Source organism: Priapulus caudatus, unplaced genomic scaffold (genome assembly GCF_000485595.1).
Source record: "Priapulus caudatus unplaced genomic scaffold, Priapulus_caudatus-5.0.1 Scaffold62, whole genome shotgun sequence".
NCBI classification, from domain to species: Eukaryota; Metazoa; Priapulida; class Priapulimorpha; order Priapulimorphida; family Priapulidae; genus Priapulus; species Priapulus caudatus.
Genome location: NW_014577123.1, coordinates 558,981 through 574,784, shown reverse-complemented (window position 1 = coordinate 574,784; position 15,804 = coordinate 558,981). Strand labels below are relative to the sequence as shown.

At 48.3% G+C, this 15,804-nt stretch overlaps 1 protein-coding gene and 1 long non-coding RNA gene across 2 annotated transcripts in view; both read left to right on the top strand.

Moving 5' to 3' along the window:
* The window catches only part of LOC106821178 (sodium/potassium-transporting ATPase subunit alpha-like), a 48,817-nt gene that overhangs the window by 21,171 nt on the left and 11,842 nt on the right, over positions 1-15,804 (top strand). Inside the window, exons 9-13 of the mRNA XM_014825871.1 lie at positions 246-444; positions 973-1,084; positions 1,564-1,696; positions 2,239-2,431; positions 4,963-5,130. Of these exons, the coding sequence (XP_014681357.1) occupies positions 246-444; positions 973-1,084; positions 1,564-1,696; positions 2,239-2,431; positions 4,963-5,130 (805 nt within the window). The remainder of the gene's footprint in view (positions 1-245; positions 445-972; positions 1,085-1,563; positions 1,697-2,238; positions 2,432-4,962; positions 5,131-15,804) is intronic.
* LOC106821179 lies at positions 11,303-15,101 on the top strand. The gene is made up of 3 exons (XR_001395703.1): positions 11,303-11,342; positions 12,512-12,616; positions 13,067-15,101. It is a non-coding gene; the product is annotated as an uncharacterized LOC106821179 (long non-coding RNA).

Below are 15,804 nucleotides of genomic sequence, written 5' to 3'. Positions count from 1 at the left end.
AAAAGGGCAAGGCAGGTGACTGCCGTCGGTCGAGTTGGATTTTCAGGGGCAGTACGGCAATTGATAGGGGCACCGACGTCAATTGCCGTCGGTGCCGTCGGTTAATTCGAGCCCTGACCGGCGGGGCTAGGTGGTGGCAGGTTGGGAGGAGAGGGGAGGAGGGGAACGTACCTGAGGGTCTGCTAGCCACCGTCACGGCAACTACCGGCGGGGCTAGGTGGTGACGCGTTCTGTTCCCTCACCAGGTGTGCCTGACTCTCACCGCGAAACGCATGGCTTCAAAAAACTGCCTCGTTAAGAACCTGGAGGCTGTCGAGACGCTGGGCTCCACGTCGACCATCTGCTCGGACAAGACCGGCACGCTGACGCAGAACCGCATGACCGTCGCTCACATGTGGTATGACAACGCCATCTGGGAAGCCGACACCACTGAGGACCAATCTGGTGCGTGCACGAGCGCGTCGTAGACACGCGTATCCCTCCCGTAAATCACTTTCCCACAATCATGTTTGCTGGGAGATAAAACCGGAGCGTGAATAATTTAGGTCGTCCCTGAGATGTGGAGTGAAAAGGCCTTTAAAGCTATTTTTCACCATACTAGTGAGGAAGGGTGGGAATAGAGTTTGAGCTGAAACATGGGGAAACTGTGCAAACTTTCATTGTCGGATGTGAAACGGCACTTGCGTCTTGAAATTTCCATCCTGGGACAAAACATTGATGTTACTTTAACTTCTGTCACAAAAACCATCTATCGAGCAAACAATCTTGCATCCGTGCTAACGTAGAAAGTATTATTGCTGCTAAACATATACGTGCATTAACGTAGATACGCTTGCGTGCACACAACGCGCACAAGCACACGCTTCATCATAAACGATGAAAAAATTCACATAATCTTGCCCAATTTTTCGTCCATTGAAGTAGATAAATGGGACATTGAACTAACGATGTCTTTATTTTGTCACTTTGTAGGCGAAACGTTTGAGAAAAGTGCTTCAGGATGGAAGGCATTAGCCCAAGTTGCAACTCTTTGCAATAGGGCAGAATTTAAGGAGGGACAAGACGATCTGCCCATACTAAGACGGTAACATTCCTAACGATTACATGACCAATATAAGTTTAAGCATTTATGTGACCAATTTAATCGATTGCATGACCTAAATAAGTTTAATCGATTGCATGAATAACTTAAGTTTAAGCGATTGCATGATCAATGCGATTGCCTGACCAATATTGCTCTTATAGTAAAGTCACCTTCCGTGACGTTTGTAACCTTGTAGTTTCGAAAACCTCTGCAACACTAATTCAAAACTAATGTTGGGTAGCTCACTATGCTATGCTACCAGGCGATGCATGCCAAGCTGATTCTTGTCGAGTATCAATATGGCCGGTCGATCGTTTTATCGATCGATTTCAAATTCACGAGAACTGCTCTGAATGAGCATGGAGGAAATTAATTGTATTTACGCATGTAAAGCGTCTTAACTGCACTCGTTACCTGTTAGACTGCGCAGTATGTGTCGAAACCCGGCGTTACATGATCTGATTTGCGTCCGCCCGTAGTGAGTGTACCGGCGATGCGTCCGAATCAGCTCTGCTGAAATGTGTTGAGCTGTCCATCGGTGGCGTCTTGGAGACACGCAAGAGGAACCCAAAGGTTGAGGAGATCCCGTTCAACTCGACAAACAAGTACCAGGTCCGTGTCCGTCTTTCAGTTTATGTTCCTTAGTGTGCTATAATTCTATGTAAATATTCCTACCTTTGCTAGCTAGCCTTGTGTTCTCACACACAAATGCTGTTAACGATCAACGTGTGCATTCTTGCATCTTTTAAAACAAACAATCGAGCGGTTTAGCATTGGATAATTTGTGCTGTAAGGTCATTTTAGAAACATAGTTAATAGAGTTAATCTCCCGTCTTGTATGAAAAGTGTCCTTTATAGACCAGTTTTGTTCTGTTGCGGTGATTTCACCTTACAGATGCCACTTCAGAGAAATGCTGAAAGTGTACTTTCTAGACAGGCGTCCATGCATGTAGAGGTGGTCCCATAGGCGTGCGTCACACGCGGTTTCTCGCGTCCTGTCAACGCTCCCCTCGGCGGACGAACCCCCCCCATGTCACACGTAGGGTCAACTCGTTCCCCGGCGTACAGTCAGTCCCCCGTGTCACGTGTCCTGTCAGCGCTCCCCCCAGCGTACAGTCAGTCCCCCGTGTCACGTGCCACGCCCGGCATTGCAGGTGTCCATTCATAAGAGCGATGACCCGAACGACAAGCGGCAGATGGTGATGATGAAGGGTGCGCCCGAGCGCATCTTCGACCGCTGCTCGACAATCTTCGTTGATGGACAGGACCTGCTGATCGATGCCGAGTGGAAGAACGCGTTTGAGGATGCCTACCTTGAGCTGGGAGGGCTCGGCGAGCGTGTGCTAGGTGCGTGCGTGCGTGCGTGCAGTGATGTGGTTAGCAGAGATGCCAACCACTACGATTTATCCGTATTTTATATACGAATTTCTGTTCCTTTGCACCACTACGACCAGTTTATATCAAACTACGAATTTCACTGTGATTGGAAAAAAAAAATTATTTTTGGTCCGTCAGTCTATAATACGCAGGGGAAAAAATACACGGGGGCGGCAGGCGATTTCGCCCCCGAAATGCCAAAAAGAGCCCCCGAAAACATGATATCGGGGACGACCCCAAAAGAAAAAGTCGCTCTGGAAATCGATTGTCCAGGTCGGTCCCGCGCCTTGCCGCTCTCGCTCGGCGTTGCTGCGCTGCGATGCCTAGGCCTCTGCCGCTAGCGGCAGCTGGTTCCACGGCGCGGTAGAATTCATGGTACGGTGTGACTGTCAAGTGTTTACCATTTAAGCATGCATGTGTGTACTGTACTGTATTGCATTCAATCACGCGCGCGCCGCCACCCGCGCGAATATACGTGTGTGCCTGTGCGCGTGCTTGCGTGTGTGCCTGCGCGCGTGCGTGCGTGCCGGTGTGCCTGCGGGCGTGCTTGCGTGTGTGCCTGCGCGCGTGCGTGCGTGCGTGCGTGCCTGTGTGTGCCGGTGTGCCTGCGGGCATGCTTGCGTGCGTGTGTGCCTGCGCGCGTGCATGTGTGCGCGTGCGTGCCTGCGCGTGTGCTTGCGCGTGTGCCTGCGCGCGTGCGTGCGTGCCTGTGCGCAGGTGTGCCTGCGGGTGTGCCTACGTAGACCCGTAGAACCAAGGATTATAGAACGGTAATCCATGGAAAATCCTAATGAAATTGACACGTATATTTTTGAATTTTTTCCTGCCGACACACTCGTGTGTCATTCCTGATTGTAGCTTTTTTGTCAATTCCCTGAAAGAGTTTTGCTGTCGCTCTCTCATAGTCCAGCAATGCCAACCCTCTACATTTTAGTAGTGATTAGTACCACGCTGAAACAATCGTGCCCCCCCTCCCCCCGTACTTCAATCAATGCCGCCCCTGCCAGCAGGCACGTACGCAGCATCGATGGATGTGCACAGCAATACACACGTGCCTCGCGGGCCGCTTTCTCAAACCCCCTGAGCTTCCAGGGCCCTTACGCGGGCCCAGGACCCCAGCTGCAAGAGACTTCGCGTATAAACAATCGATCCTCCTCGCTCGTACAGTCAGACGCTCCACTATTTGCCATGGTTCGCACAGTCCTTGAAAAGTCCTTGAATTTGAGGGGAGTCCTTGAAAAGTACTTGAATTTGAGGGGAGTCCTTGAAAAGTACTTGAATTTAGTAAATGTTGATTTTGTGCTTGAAATGCTTGAATTTCATGAAAATGTCCTTGAATTTCATGAAAATGTCCTTGAATTTTTAGAAAGAATCGTCGCCTGTAATAAAAAGAAATTTTGTACCATCAATAATGTGCAAACCTCAATAAAAATTTCGTTAAATGAGCTTAAAAAGCTATAGACACGATAGACAGTTAAATGATGATCACAAATTACAGTAAGTCAGTAAAATCAGTCAGTAAATCAAGGTATGTTGTAGAAGTGACAGTGTTTAGAAGAGTTTATTAATGTGATCCAGGTTAGTTTTAGAGGTGACATGCAGTGATTAAGAATGGGGTTATTAAATTAATCCTGGTATGTTTTGTTCTGTGTATGAATTCTGATAAAATGTCCTTGAATTTCCGATAAAATGTCCTTGAAAAGTCCTTGGAAAAAATTTCAGTCCTCCTGTATGAACCATGTTTACGCTAGCCGTAATACAATGTTTCATGTACGTGGCAGCGTATGTACTACAATTTAGAACGTGTGTGTGTGTGTGTAAAATTAATAATCCCTCCCCCCGAACCTCCCCCCCTCGAACTACTAATTTGATGGCCAGAAACTACAGATTGCTTCAAATATATGTTGGCATCTCTGGGTTAGTGTGACGAGTGGAAGAACACGTTTGAGGATGCCTACCTTGAGCTGGGAGGGCTCGGCGAGCGTGTGCTAGGTGCGTGCGTGCGTGCGTGCAGTGATGTGGTTAGTGTGACGAGTGGAAGAACGCATTTGAGGATGCATACCTTGAGCTGGGAAGGCTCGGCGAGTGTGTGCTAGGTGTGTGCCGGTAGTTTCACTTCAATACTCCGTTGTGATTTGTGGTTCGAGTTCAGTAGAAAGTATGAAATGCTTGCAGGCAACAGTACGCACAAAATTATGAACAGTGAAGGGCTCCTTTTTAAACTTCCCTAGCATTCTCGAATGTGCCGAAAACGTTTTGCAAGGGCGATTTGCACGAATATTACCTAGGCATATTTTGATTCTTTTGGGACCCCTTACAATAAAACAGACAGATGTCTAGCTTCCACACAGTTGTTCCGCACAAATATAATTTAACACACGCTGCCACCGGTCACGTCGGCACTGTGCGTCGAAAGAAGGTTCCGATAAGTTTACGACAATCGCGTCGTGGAGGACTTAACGAGGGGCGATGTTAATTAATTAATTGTGACTCGTCGTCAGGTTTCTGCGACTACTACCTGCCGCTGGACAAGTACCCCGAGGGATTCCCGTTTGACTGCGAAAACCCCAACTTCCCGCTGGAGAACCTGCGTTTCGTCGGGCTCATGTCGATGATCGACCCGCCGCGGGCCGCCGTGCCGGACGCCGTCGTCAAGTGTCGCAGTGCTGGTACGTCCGCCCCTGCACAACTGACCTTTCACGTTTCACCGTCGACCTCTGGCCTTTCTAACTCGAGGGTAGTTGCCGCGATCGAGAGTAGTTGTGGATCGAGCGCGGTTGCTGCGATTGGGCGCGGTTGCCACGATCGAGCTTGGTTGCCGCGATCGGGCGTGGTTGCCGCAATCAGGCGTGGTTGCCGCGATCGGGCTTGGCGTGGTTGCCGCAATCAGGCGTGGTTGCTGCGATCGGGCGTGGTTGCCGCGATCGGGCTTGGCGTGGTTGCTGCGATCGGGCTTGGCGTGGTTGCTGCGACTCCTGCGGGCGTGTTGCGCGATCGGGGCCGACGGGGGCGGCGGTGGTGTGCCGCTGATCGGGGTTGGTGCCGCGATCGGGATGTGCGTGTGACGTGCCGCATCAGGGTGTGTTGCTGCGAATCCGGGCGTGGGTTGCCGGTGATCGGGCTCTGGCGTTCGGTGCTGCGATCGGGCTGTGGGTTGCTGCGATCTGGGGCTTGCCGCGATGGGCGTGTTGCCGCGATCGGGCGTGGTTGCCGCAGATCGGCTGGTCGGGGTTGCGCGCGAATCGGGCGTGAGGTTGCCAGTGATCGGGCTGTGTGGTTGCTGCGATCGGGGCGCGTGGTGGCGCGATCGGCGTGTGTGTTGGCCGCGATCGGTTGGCGTTGGTGCTTGCGATCGGCGTGTGCTTGCGATCGGGTCGGTTGCCGCGTCGGCGGTTCTTTGGCGTGGTTGCGCGATCGGCGGGACGCGTGGTGGTTGCGCGATCGGGCGTGGCATGGTTGCGCCATCGCGAGCATGGTGTGCCGCAAACAAACATAGGGTTAATGATGCGATAGTGATTGGTTTTTTTGTTTGTTTTTTAATTGCAACGCGCTGTCTTTGTTGTCGATTGATCGTTTAGTGGGCTATTCTCTGGTGACCGACTGTATTGCTTTATGCTGATTGTATCAAACAAATTTTTATTTGTTAGGCACGTGTGTAATACTGTGTTGTAGTTTATCAATGAGAATGGTTTTTGCCTGCTAACGTGTTGTTAAAGTATGAAATTTATTGCAGTAGTAGATGAGAGGCAGATGCAAAGTACAGTGCCTAGACCATGTTTCCTGGTTGTTGTTCAGGTACTACCAAGAGCTGACTCGCATTGGAAATGCGTCGCGTCCGCCAAGGTTCTAGTGATGTCAGAAAACTACTCGTGTGTGCAGTGTTTGTGTTCTGTGTTTCAAAGTTAATTTAGAAAAGTTTCGGGAAAATACGTGCATGTGGTGTGGTGCAATAAACCTGTGCACGCCAATGAAAAAAATTGGTGATAGAACTTTGATGGTTAGAAAGAGGGTCAAATTCATTTGCTTCGGGTAATTATGCGTCTTACTGAGGTATTTCCTTTTTATCAGCAGTGATGACAGTGAATCTCGAGTGAATTTTTGAATCAGAGAAGATTGCTCTTGAACAAACTTGTCAGCTCTTCGCCATGAATTGCATGTGAACTTACTTCTTTGGAGTTTGCTGCTCAAATTTTCAATGGCTTCTGTCTATATTGTTGTTTAGTCACTCGTACCTGTGAGTTACAGATGTGTGCAAGCACTCTGAAGTGATTCTAATAATCAGCACAGTCACAGAACTTGTACTCACTTTGTTTCACCGTACTATTTGTGCAGTTCAACGTCATTATTGTTTTCTCACGCAGATATGCTATTATTCTTTTGACATTCAATCAGACAATCTCTTCCTTCGTGATTGCTAATTTTTTGGTAACTCTGGCTGTTGTTTTGAAAATTCGACGAGCAATAATGAGCACATTGTCATCTTCTGATAGTAAGCCCGTCGTGGTCACGTGCTAGGATCAGTTCGGTCCACAATTTGCGGTGACGTCCACTCGTTTGAAAGTTGTCACCGTCTTCGGCAGGTATCAGGTGATCATCGGTGACCGCGCGACCACCGATCACGGCCAAGGCGATCGCTAGAGCGTCGGCATCATCTCCGAGGGCAACGAGACGCGTAGAGGACATCGCATGCGACTTGGAGTCCGTGTCGACGACGTCAATCCCAGGTGCGTCTCCGGGATCGATCCGGCGGCGGGGATCGCAGCGATTGTTACGAGTTTTCTCTTATTGCTTCCTTTTTTCGTACGGATATGTGCTTGTAGCCTGTGTTTGTGTTGTGCGTTGCGTGCATGCGTGCGTGCGTGGACGGTTGTGTGTGTGTTTTGTGTGTGTTGTGTGTTGTGTGTGTGTGTGTGTGATGTGTGTGACGTTGTGTGTGTTGTGTGTTGCGCGACATGTGCTTGTAGCTGTGTTTGTGTCTGTGCGTGCGTCAGCGCGTGCGTGCGTGCTGTGTGTGCAGACGTGCTTGTAGCTGTGTTTGTGTGTGAGGACGTGCTTATATCTGTGTTTTGTGTGTGTGCGTGCTTGCGTGTAGGCTGTGATTGTGTGCATGCAAGTGTGTGAGCGTACGTGTATCTGTGTGTCTTCTCCAACCACCTGCTCGTCTATGATGGTATCCTTGCAAACTACCACCGTGTCTTTGAATGTCAGCGCTGTGTTTTACTGCCCTACGTCTGTGCGCGTAATGCCAACCTCTCGCTAACCCGCTCCCGTCTTTCACACGGACACGAACACGCATGTCATGTCTGTTTACTGCCTCAGGTCTGCGCGCGTGATGCCCACCTCTCACTATCCAACGCTCCCGTCTTTCACAGGGACGCAAACCCGGTGCATCGTGTGTTTACTGTTGTGCGTGCGATGCTAACCTCTCGTTAACATCTCGTATATTAATAACGCCCCCTCCCCCTGTCTCTCGCAGGGATCGCGAACGCCGGTGCGTCGTGCACGCGCTGTCAATCTGAAGGACATGACACCGGCGCAGATCGACGACATCCTCAACAGCCACTCCGAGATCGTGTTCGCGCCGCACCTCGCCCGCAGCAGAAGCTCTCATCGTCGAGGGCTGCCAGCGGCAGGGCGCCATCGTCGCTGTGACGGGCGACGGCTGCGTCAACGGACTCGCCCGCGCTGAAGAAGGCCGACATCGGCGTCGCGATGGGCATACTCCGGCAGCGACTGTCAGCAAGCAGGCCGCCGACATGATCCTGCTCGACGACAACTTTGCGTCGATCGTCACCGGCGTCGAGGAGGGCCGCCTCATCTTCGACACCTGAAGAAGTCGATCGCGTACACGCTGACGAGCAACATATCCCGAGATCTCGCGTTCCTGCTCTTCATTGTGCTCGACATCCCGCTGCCGCTCGGCGCGATCACGATCCTGTGCATCGACCCGGCACCGACCTCGTGCCGGCGATCTCGCTCGCGTACGAGGAGGCCGAGAGCGACATCATGAAGCGGAAGCCGCGAGACCCGCTGCACGACAAGCTGGTGCGTCACGCTGTAATTTCCGTCTGCGGCGAATCGGCGCGGTTCACGATGGCGAGATAGCAATTACGTTGCGTCGCGCGACAAACCTTATGGTTTGCTTTACAGCCCGCGATGAGTTCAATTTCGCTATGAGAGTAATTAAGTTTACCGCACGTAATTGTTACATTATTGTTAACAGTAACCTTATGTGTCGTGTCATGCTGTTTACAATGAAGTTATGTAGATTAGGTTACTACTCAGCGACATTATTGTGAGTTACGTTATGCGTTCGATAATTTAGGTTATTGCGCATGAGAGGTTACTGGTTAAGCTACTGCTCACAAGAAGCTCAGAAAAAACGCACGAGGCGCTCTCCAATAATACTATCTATTCTGGATTGAATACACACGGCTGTGTGTGAACTGCATTGATTGTTTGTTGCTGTATTGTTCGTTTGTTATAGTTGTTGTTTTTGTAGCTGTTGCTACAGTTGCTGTTTGTTGCTGTATTGTTCGTTGTTATAGTTGTTGTTTGTAGCTGTTGCTACAGTTGCTGTTTGTTGCTGTATTGTTCGTTGTTATAGTTGTTGTTTGTAGCTGTTGCTACAGTTGATGTTTGTTGCTGTATTGTTCGTTGTTATAGTTGTTGTTTGTAGCTGTTGCTACAGTTGCTGTTTGTTGATGTCGTTATAGGTGAACGCCGCGTCTGATTCTCGTTGGCATACGGACAGATCGGCATGATGCAGGCTTTAGCTGGTTTCTTTGTCTACTTCGTCATCATGGGCTCAAACGGATTCAGGCTCGACACGCTGCTGGGCATACGCGCCGAGTGGACTCCCGGGCCGTTAACAACCTCGCGCTGACTCCTACGGCCAGGAATGGTGTGCGTGTCTCTCTCTCTCTCTCCTCAGCGCGCGCGCGCGCACGCGGTTAATGCTCCGTAGCACTGCCCGAGCGTGTGCTGCGGGCTGACGATGCTCTAACCGCAATGTTGGTTCTTGAATGACGCTGAAGATTTGCTTCGAATGACGATCGTAATGTCGTGTACTCGTTTATGGCGATAACAATGGAGCCAACAATTAACACTGTTCCCCTGCGGGATCATCGAGTCAACATCCGTGGCTAGATTATTGGTTTTTGTTACTCTGATTTCCAGACAGATGGCAGGCATACCTACCTAAGAAATTAAACGGGACAGTCTTTATATTACCCAAGTCTTACATGAGCTAACGGAAATACAATTTGCTTACTGTTGATTCGAACGTGCAACCATTGGAGTTTTTTTGAGGCTTCAAGGTAAATTTCGGGGCTAAAAAGCTCATCATCAACAAAGGTTTGTTTAAACCGTTTTTTCTAACGGTATATAATATAATAACTGTGTAGTATGTAATAAATTTTCGAGGTATTTTGCATGTAGAAAAACAAAACAAGGTTCATACCCCACACATTGTGTAAGCGTTGTCACATTTCTTACCGTGAAAATCATAGTATACTGTTCAAACGATATCATAACAAACTCCGCGAAAATCCACCGGTGTGGTGGCATTTGAGACGAAAATGCACGAAATGTTCGTTTTGCCCTGTTTTTTCATAACAATATGTTATTATGAAAGAGAACGATTTTCCATACTATCTGAACGTGTAAGGGTGAGATAACGACTCATGGCAGCAGTAAATGATGTCAGTTTGGTGTTTAGCTTATCCTGCAAAAGGAAATGGTCATGTGAATCAATAAGTCGAGATACGCGGTAAAAACTGCGAAAACCCGGCCAGCGCAGGGGCGGTAGCCGGGTTTAGTGTTGCATTGTTAAACACCTGGCAGCGTTGAACGTGTTAATAATCTGCTTCCATATTGATAACAATTAACCAACCATTGTAACTATATTCCACTGATAATTAAATCAACCATTAAGTAAATTATTCCACATGATAACAATTAATCATCACTATAATTTAGTAATATATTCCACATGATGACAATTAACCGGCCATTAGTAATATATTCTACATGATAACAATTAACCGGCCAATTAGTAATATATTCCAACATGGATAGACAATTAAACCGGCGCATTAGTATATATATTCCACACATGATAACAATTTAACCGGCCATTAGTAATATATCCACATTGATAACAATTAAACCCGCATTAGTAATATATTCCAGCATGTAACAATTAACGCAGGCATTAGTAATATATTGGCACAATGATAACAATTAACTGGCCATTAGTAATATATTCCACAATGATAACAATTTAACTGGGCAATAATAATGTCTACATGATATATTAGGGCTATATTACATGATAACAATTTACGGCCATTAGTAACTACATTGATAACATTAACGGCATTCATGTAATATATCACTTAATTAACCGGCATTAGTAATATATTCCACATGATAACAATTAACCGGCCGTGAACAAGACATTCTTCTTGTATTGTAAGTTATGATAGCAATTCTTGTATTGTAAAGTAATTATAGCAATTCACCAACCATTAGCAAAGCAATTCCACACAGTGATAACAATTAACCAACAATTAGCAACCAATTCCATACATTGATAACAATTCACCAACATTGATATGCAATTCCATACAGTGATAACAATTAACCAACCATTATATAGCAATACGAGTGTCGATTGACAGTTTGATCTTACGTGATTAGAGCCGCGGTATACGAGCCGCGTGTGTGCTTGCTCAGAACGACTCCAACCGTAAGATATCCTGGAGTACACGTGCCAGCACAGCGTTCTTCGTCTGCCATCGTGTCGTGGCAGTGGGCTGAATCTGATCATCTGTAAGAACTCGCCGGCAACATGTGTCCCTGCAAAGCAGGGCATGAAGTGAGTAGTTGCGCGCAAGAGTTTAACTAGTGGGAGGATTGAAGTGAGTAATGTGCGGGAAGAAGGTTCAACTAGTGGGAGCATGAAGTGAGTAGTGTGGCGGAAGAGTTAACTTAGTGGGAGCATGAAGTGAGGTAGTGTGCTGGAGAGTTAACTAGTGGTGAGCAATGAAGTGACGTAGTGTCGGAAGAGTTAACTAGTGCGGAGCTTGAATGAGTGTGCGGAGTTTACTGTGGGCTCGCAGAGATGTGGGAAGAGTTAACTAGTGGCGAGCTTTGAAGTGAGTAGTGTGCGAAAAGTTACGTGAGCATGGTGAGTAGAAGAAGAGTTAATCGTAGTGAGGGAGCCTTGATCAGTGAGTAGTGTGCGAATGGAGTTAACTAGTGGGAGCATGAAAGTGAGTAAGTGCGCGGAAGATGCTTTAACTAGTGGGAGATGAAGTTGAGTAGTGTGCAGGTGACAGGGAGCATGAGTTGACTATTCGCAATTTAGTGGGAGCATGAAGTGGTAGTGCTCGGAAGAGTTAACTAGTGGGAGCATGAAGTGAGTAGTGCGGCGGGATTTTAACTAGTGGAGCAATGACAGCTGAGTATGGGTGCGCGGAAGAGTTAATGGGCATGATGGGTAGTGGGGGAGGTTAACATGGAGCAAAGTTGAGTAGCAATGGCTGTTCAAAGCATTAACTGTGGGCTTGATGTTGTGTTAGAAACTGTGTCTTATACCAAGCTCTGAAATACGATTAATTGCGTCAGCAGTGGGGATTGTGCACACCTTCTCGTTTCCATTCTTTGCTCCTCTATTTCTGAATATCGGTAAATTATCCACCAACCATTATTCATGCAAAACAATGCTGGATAAGAGAGGTATGGTATCATTTGCGATGCCGGTGTCAGTACTTTGTCATGGTATGATAATCTATACATTCTATGCAGTAACGGTGTCAGTGTGTCTGAGAGAGGCCTGTTCACAGACACGCGTCTGGGTGGGGTTGTAATAATTATTTCGCATTTTAGTAAAGCTCGTACGTAGGGGAGGCAAGTATCGTTCAGTACGCTTTCTCAGCGATTTTAGTTGGCGACGCATAATTTGGCGCATGGGAAACTTGTTGTTGTACAAAGTGATGGTGATAATGGGTAGGATGTGTGGCGTGCGGTTTCTCTGCATCGCAGGAACAACATGCTTGAACTTTGGGCTCGTGTTTGAGACCGGCGCTAGCTGCGTTCATGGCGTACTGCCCCGGACTGGACAAGCGGACTCAACATGTACCCGATCGAGTGACGTATTGTGCGTGCGTAATCGCTACACTGTGGGACGACAATAACTCTGCATGCCATTAGTGAAGTGCGGCGGTTATGTCGCCTACATTATAGTCGCTGTTCATCAGTGTCTGGATAACTCGCTGCCTCAATCCATTTATTATTATTTTTGTCATCATCATCATCCATCATCATTGTTTCTTCGTCAGTTGCCATCTCTGTTAAACTTATCCTTACCAGTATTACTGCTGTTGCTGTTGTTTGGCAATGCGGTTCACCGCGGTCGTAACACAGCCGCTGTCCTCTCCCTGATTATTCACCGTCTTCCTCCCTTCCAGGTTCTGGTGGTGGCTTCCCGGCCTGCCACCTCTCCCTGATTATTCACCGTCTTCCTCCCTTCCAGGTTCTGGTGGTGGCTTCCCGGCCTGCCACCTCTCCCTGATTATTCACCGTCTTCCTCCCTTCCAGGTTCTGGTGGTGGCTTCCCGGCCTGCCATTCAGCGTGCTCATCTTCATCTACGACGAGTCGCGCCGCTTCCTACTACGACGCAATCCGGGCGGATGGGTCGAGCGGGAAACCTACTACTGAGCTGGGTCCAGCGGCGAGCGGCGCTTCCAAGTGGGGCGGCGTCGGCGATGCAGACGGAGAGAGAATGAGATAGAGACATGGAGAGAGAACGCTGTAACTAATTCCCTAGTAAATGAATTGCGCGTGTGCGTAGCGGGTAGATCGGGTTGCAAGAGTCGGGAGGCGGGTTGCCGCGGCGACGGGAGCGTGCCCGAGACATCGAGCATCGCCATCGGGCATGCTCCCTGGCGGCGGTAGATATGCCTCGCAGGAGAACCCGGTAGACCGGCCGCACACAGGCGTCCACGGAGAAGAGCCATCGCTGGGCAGGGAGCGTTCTCGCTCGCTCACCCGTTAGTGCGTCGGTTTATGTAATACGAAAAATACGACTCTTATTGACTGTACAGTAGGATAGTTTATACACGTGTTAAGGCAGAACGCACGCGCGGCACCTTTCAGACAGGGGAACGGCAGCAAGTGGGTCGCACCGACACAGTTCTCGTCTCTCGCACTGCATTACATTTTGCGTTTCGTAGTTTGGCGGGTCACCAGGGGGCGCCGGTGGCAGCGTCCGCTGCACATGTCCAGCCTCCGTTTGTTATCTTGCCAGCTGGCCACTCGCAAGGGGGGGGGGGAGTGCCGCCGCCTTCTGCACACAGGGGGGAACTGAAGTTTTTTGCAGCAGGGGGAAATATTCAACTCAGGGGCATTCTCAAAGGGGCAGTCACGTGGCGTCTCGCTCTCCGCATGTTCCCCTGTGTGAACGGTCGTTTTCGTCGTCGGTCATCGTACATACCGTGTGTGAATCCGTGTAGAAATGTCAGTGTTGCCAGCACGCGACCGCCCAGTCGGGGAGGGTCAGCAATAACTACGACGCCGTGAGAGTGCGAGGCGCGGCGCCGGGTGACCTAGCACCTGCGATGGTGGGGTGGTGGGTGTTGGCATCCATGCTGTGTACGTAGCAAGGATCCGCATGTAGTTAGTAGTTACTAACTAGCTGTCACTATACGTTACGTTCCTTTTGCGTTTTTTTCTTTTGGCTTCCTCCTTCCTCACTCCATTTTCCTTTCCTACCGCACGTGTTATCAAGGCACCTTTTCAAGGTGGATTTTCCCCTTTTGTCTTCAGTTGTGATTAGCAGGTTGTGATGTTATCGATTCGGCGTGTGACTTGATCGAGAGATTTTATAAGGTTTTCGTGATTTTATAAATTTGGTGCGATTATCGTTGCATTGACTTCTTTCATATTTTAAGTTTTGTTATTTTTTTGTGAGAGACGTTTAACCAAAGCAAAAGCAAATCTGTGAGTATGATTTTTCGGGAAAGCTGGTACCGTCTACCGTGGTGTACGTACTGAGTGGAGTTAAGGGCTGCGGGTTGAAGTGAGAGATATGTTTTGAGCGTGGCATGGTGACGTAACACGACTGTTGTTACAAGGCAGAGTGATTCTTAGCTTTCTCCCAGTCAACTAGTGAATAGCATAACGTGGCGCGAGCTTCGTGAGAGGTGCATGCAATGTTATGAACCCTGTAGTTTGGCGATGTAACGATGAGTTGTAACCGTAGTCTCACTTGGCTGTCTGATTACCTGTCATGACTCATTTCAGCCCTACGTCCCACGCTTCCCTGCTAGAATTTAATACGTATGGGTATATTTTACTCATAAAAAGGCACGTTCACTTCTTAAATATGTATTAACATGGGAATATTGTATTCGTTATCGTATATTTTGTCAGAATTTGGCCGATATGGGTGTATTGTACCCATGTTGGTATGTTACCGTGTTAGAATTTTGTTCGTGTGCATGTCCCTAGCTAGCTCCATCTACTGGTCGTAATTCATATCATTCCGATCCTGTGATGGTAGTCTATTGATACTAGTACTTGCATATTCACCATTGCTTCTATGTTTGCAAGATTCGTTTTACCAGTCAACTATATATGTATACCCGTGGCAGTTATTTTGTGTTTAAATTTGTTTGTTAAAATGCTGAAAGCGTTACACCCCGCGACAAACAGTTGGAAACACTGCATTTCGTGTGTGCCTGTGAAACCAACTAGGCTAGTCACATATAATCAAAGACACCATTTACTGTGATGCTAACTACCGTTTCCGTCTTCCTTTTCGCTTATTCCTGCCATAAGCTGTAATACCAAAGATAATGAATTGCTGTGTGCTGGAGCCAGTATCGCCGGTTATGTTAACGTCCACTATTTAATATAGCAAACAAACTTTAATGTTGTTAAAGATGCGAACTGGAGATAAACCAAAGAGCACTACTGTCTCGTTAAAAGACGGGCAACTGTTGAAAGTGTTTAGACACGATGCTACGGGTGAACTGGCGTAATCAGGGGAGTGTTAAATATATCGTGATATGACAAAGTCTGTGTTTGTACCTGTCTACACGCGTGATATGGTAAAGGTGTGTTTGTTCCTGTGTACACACGTATGATTCGGTAAAGGAGTGTATGCGCTTGTGTATACACGTATGGTACGGTAAAGGTGTGTCTGTACCACTGTATACACACCTGCTAATGGTGTGTTTGTACCTGTGTATACGCGCGTGATACGGTAAATGTGTGTGTGTGTGTGTGTGTGTGTGTGTGTGTGTGTGTGTGTGCGTGCGTGCGTGCGTGCGTG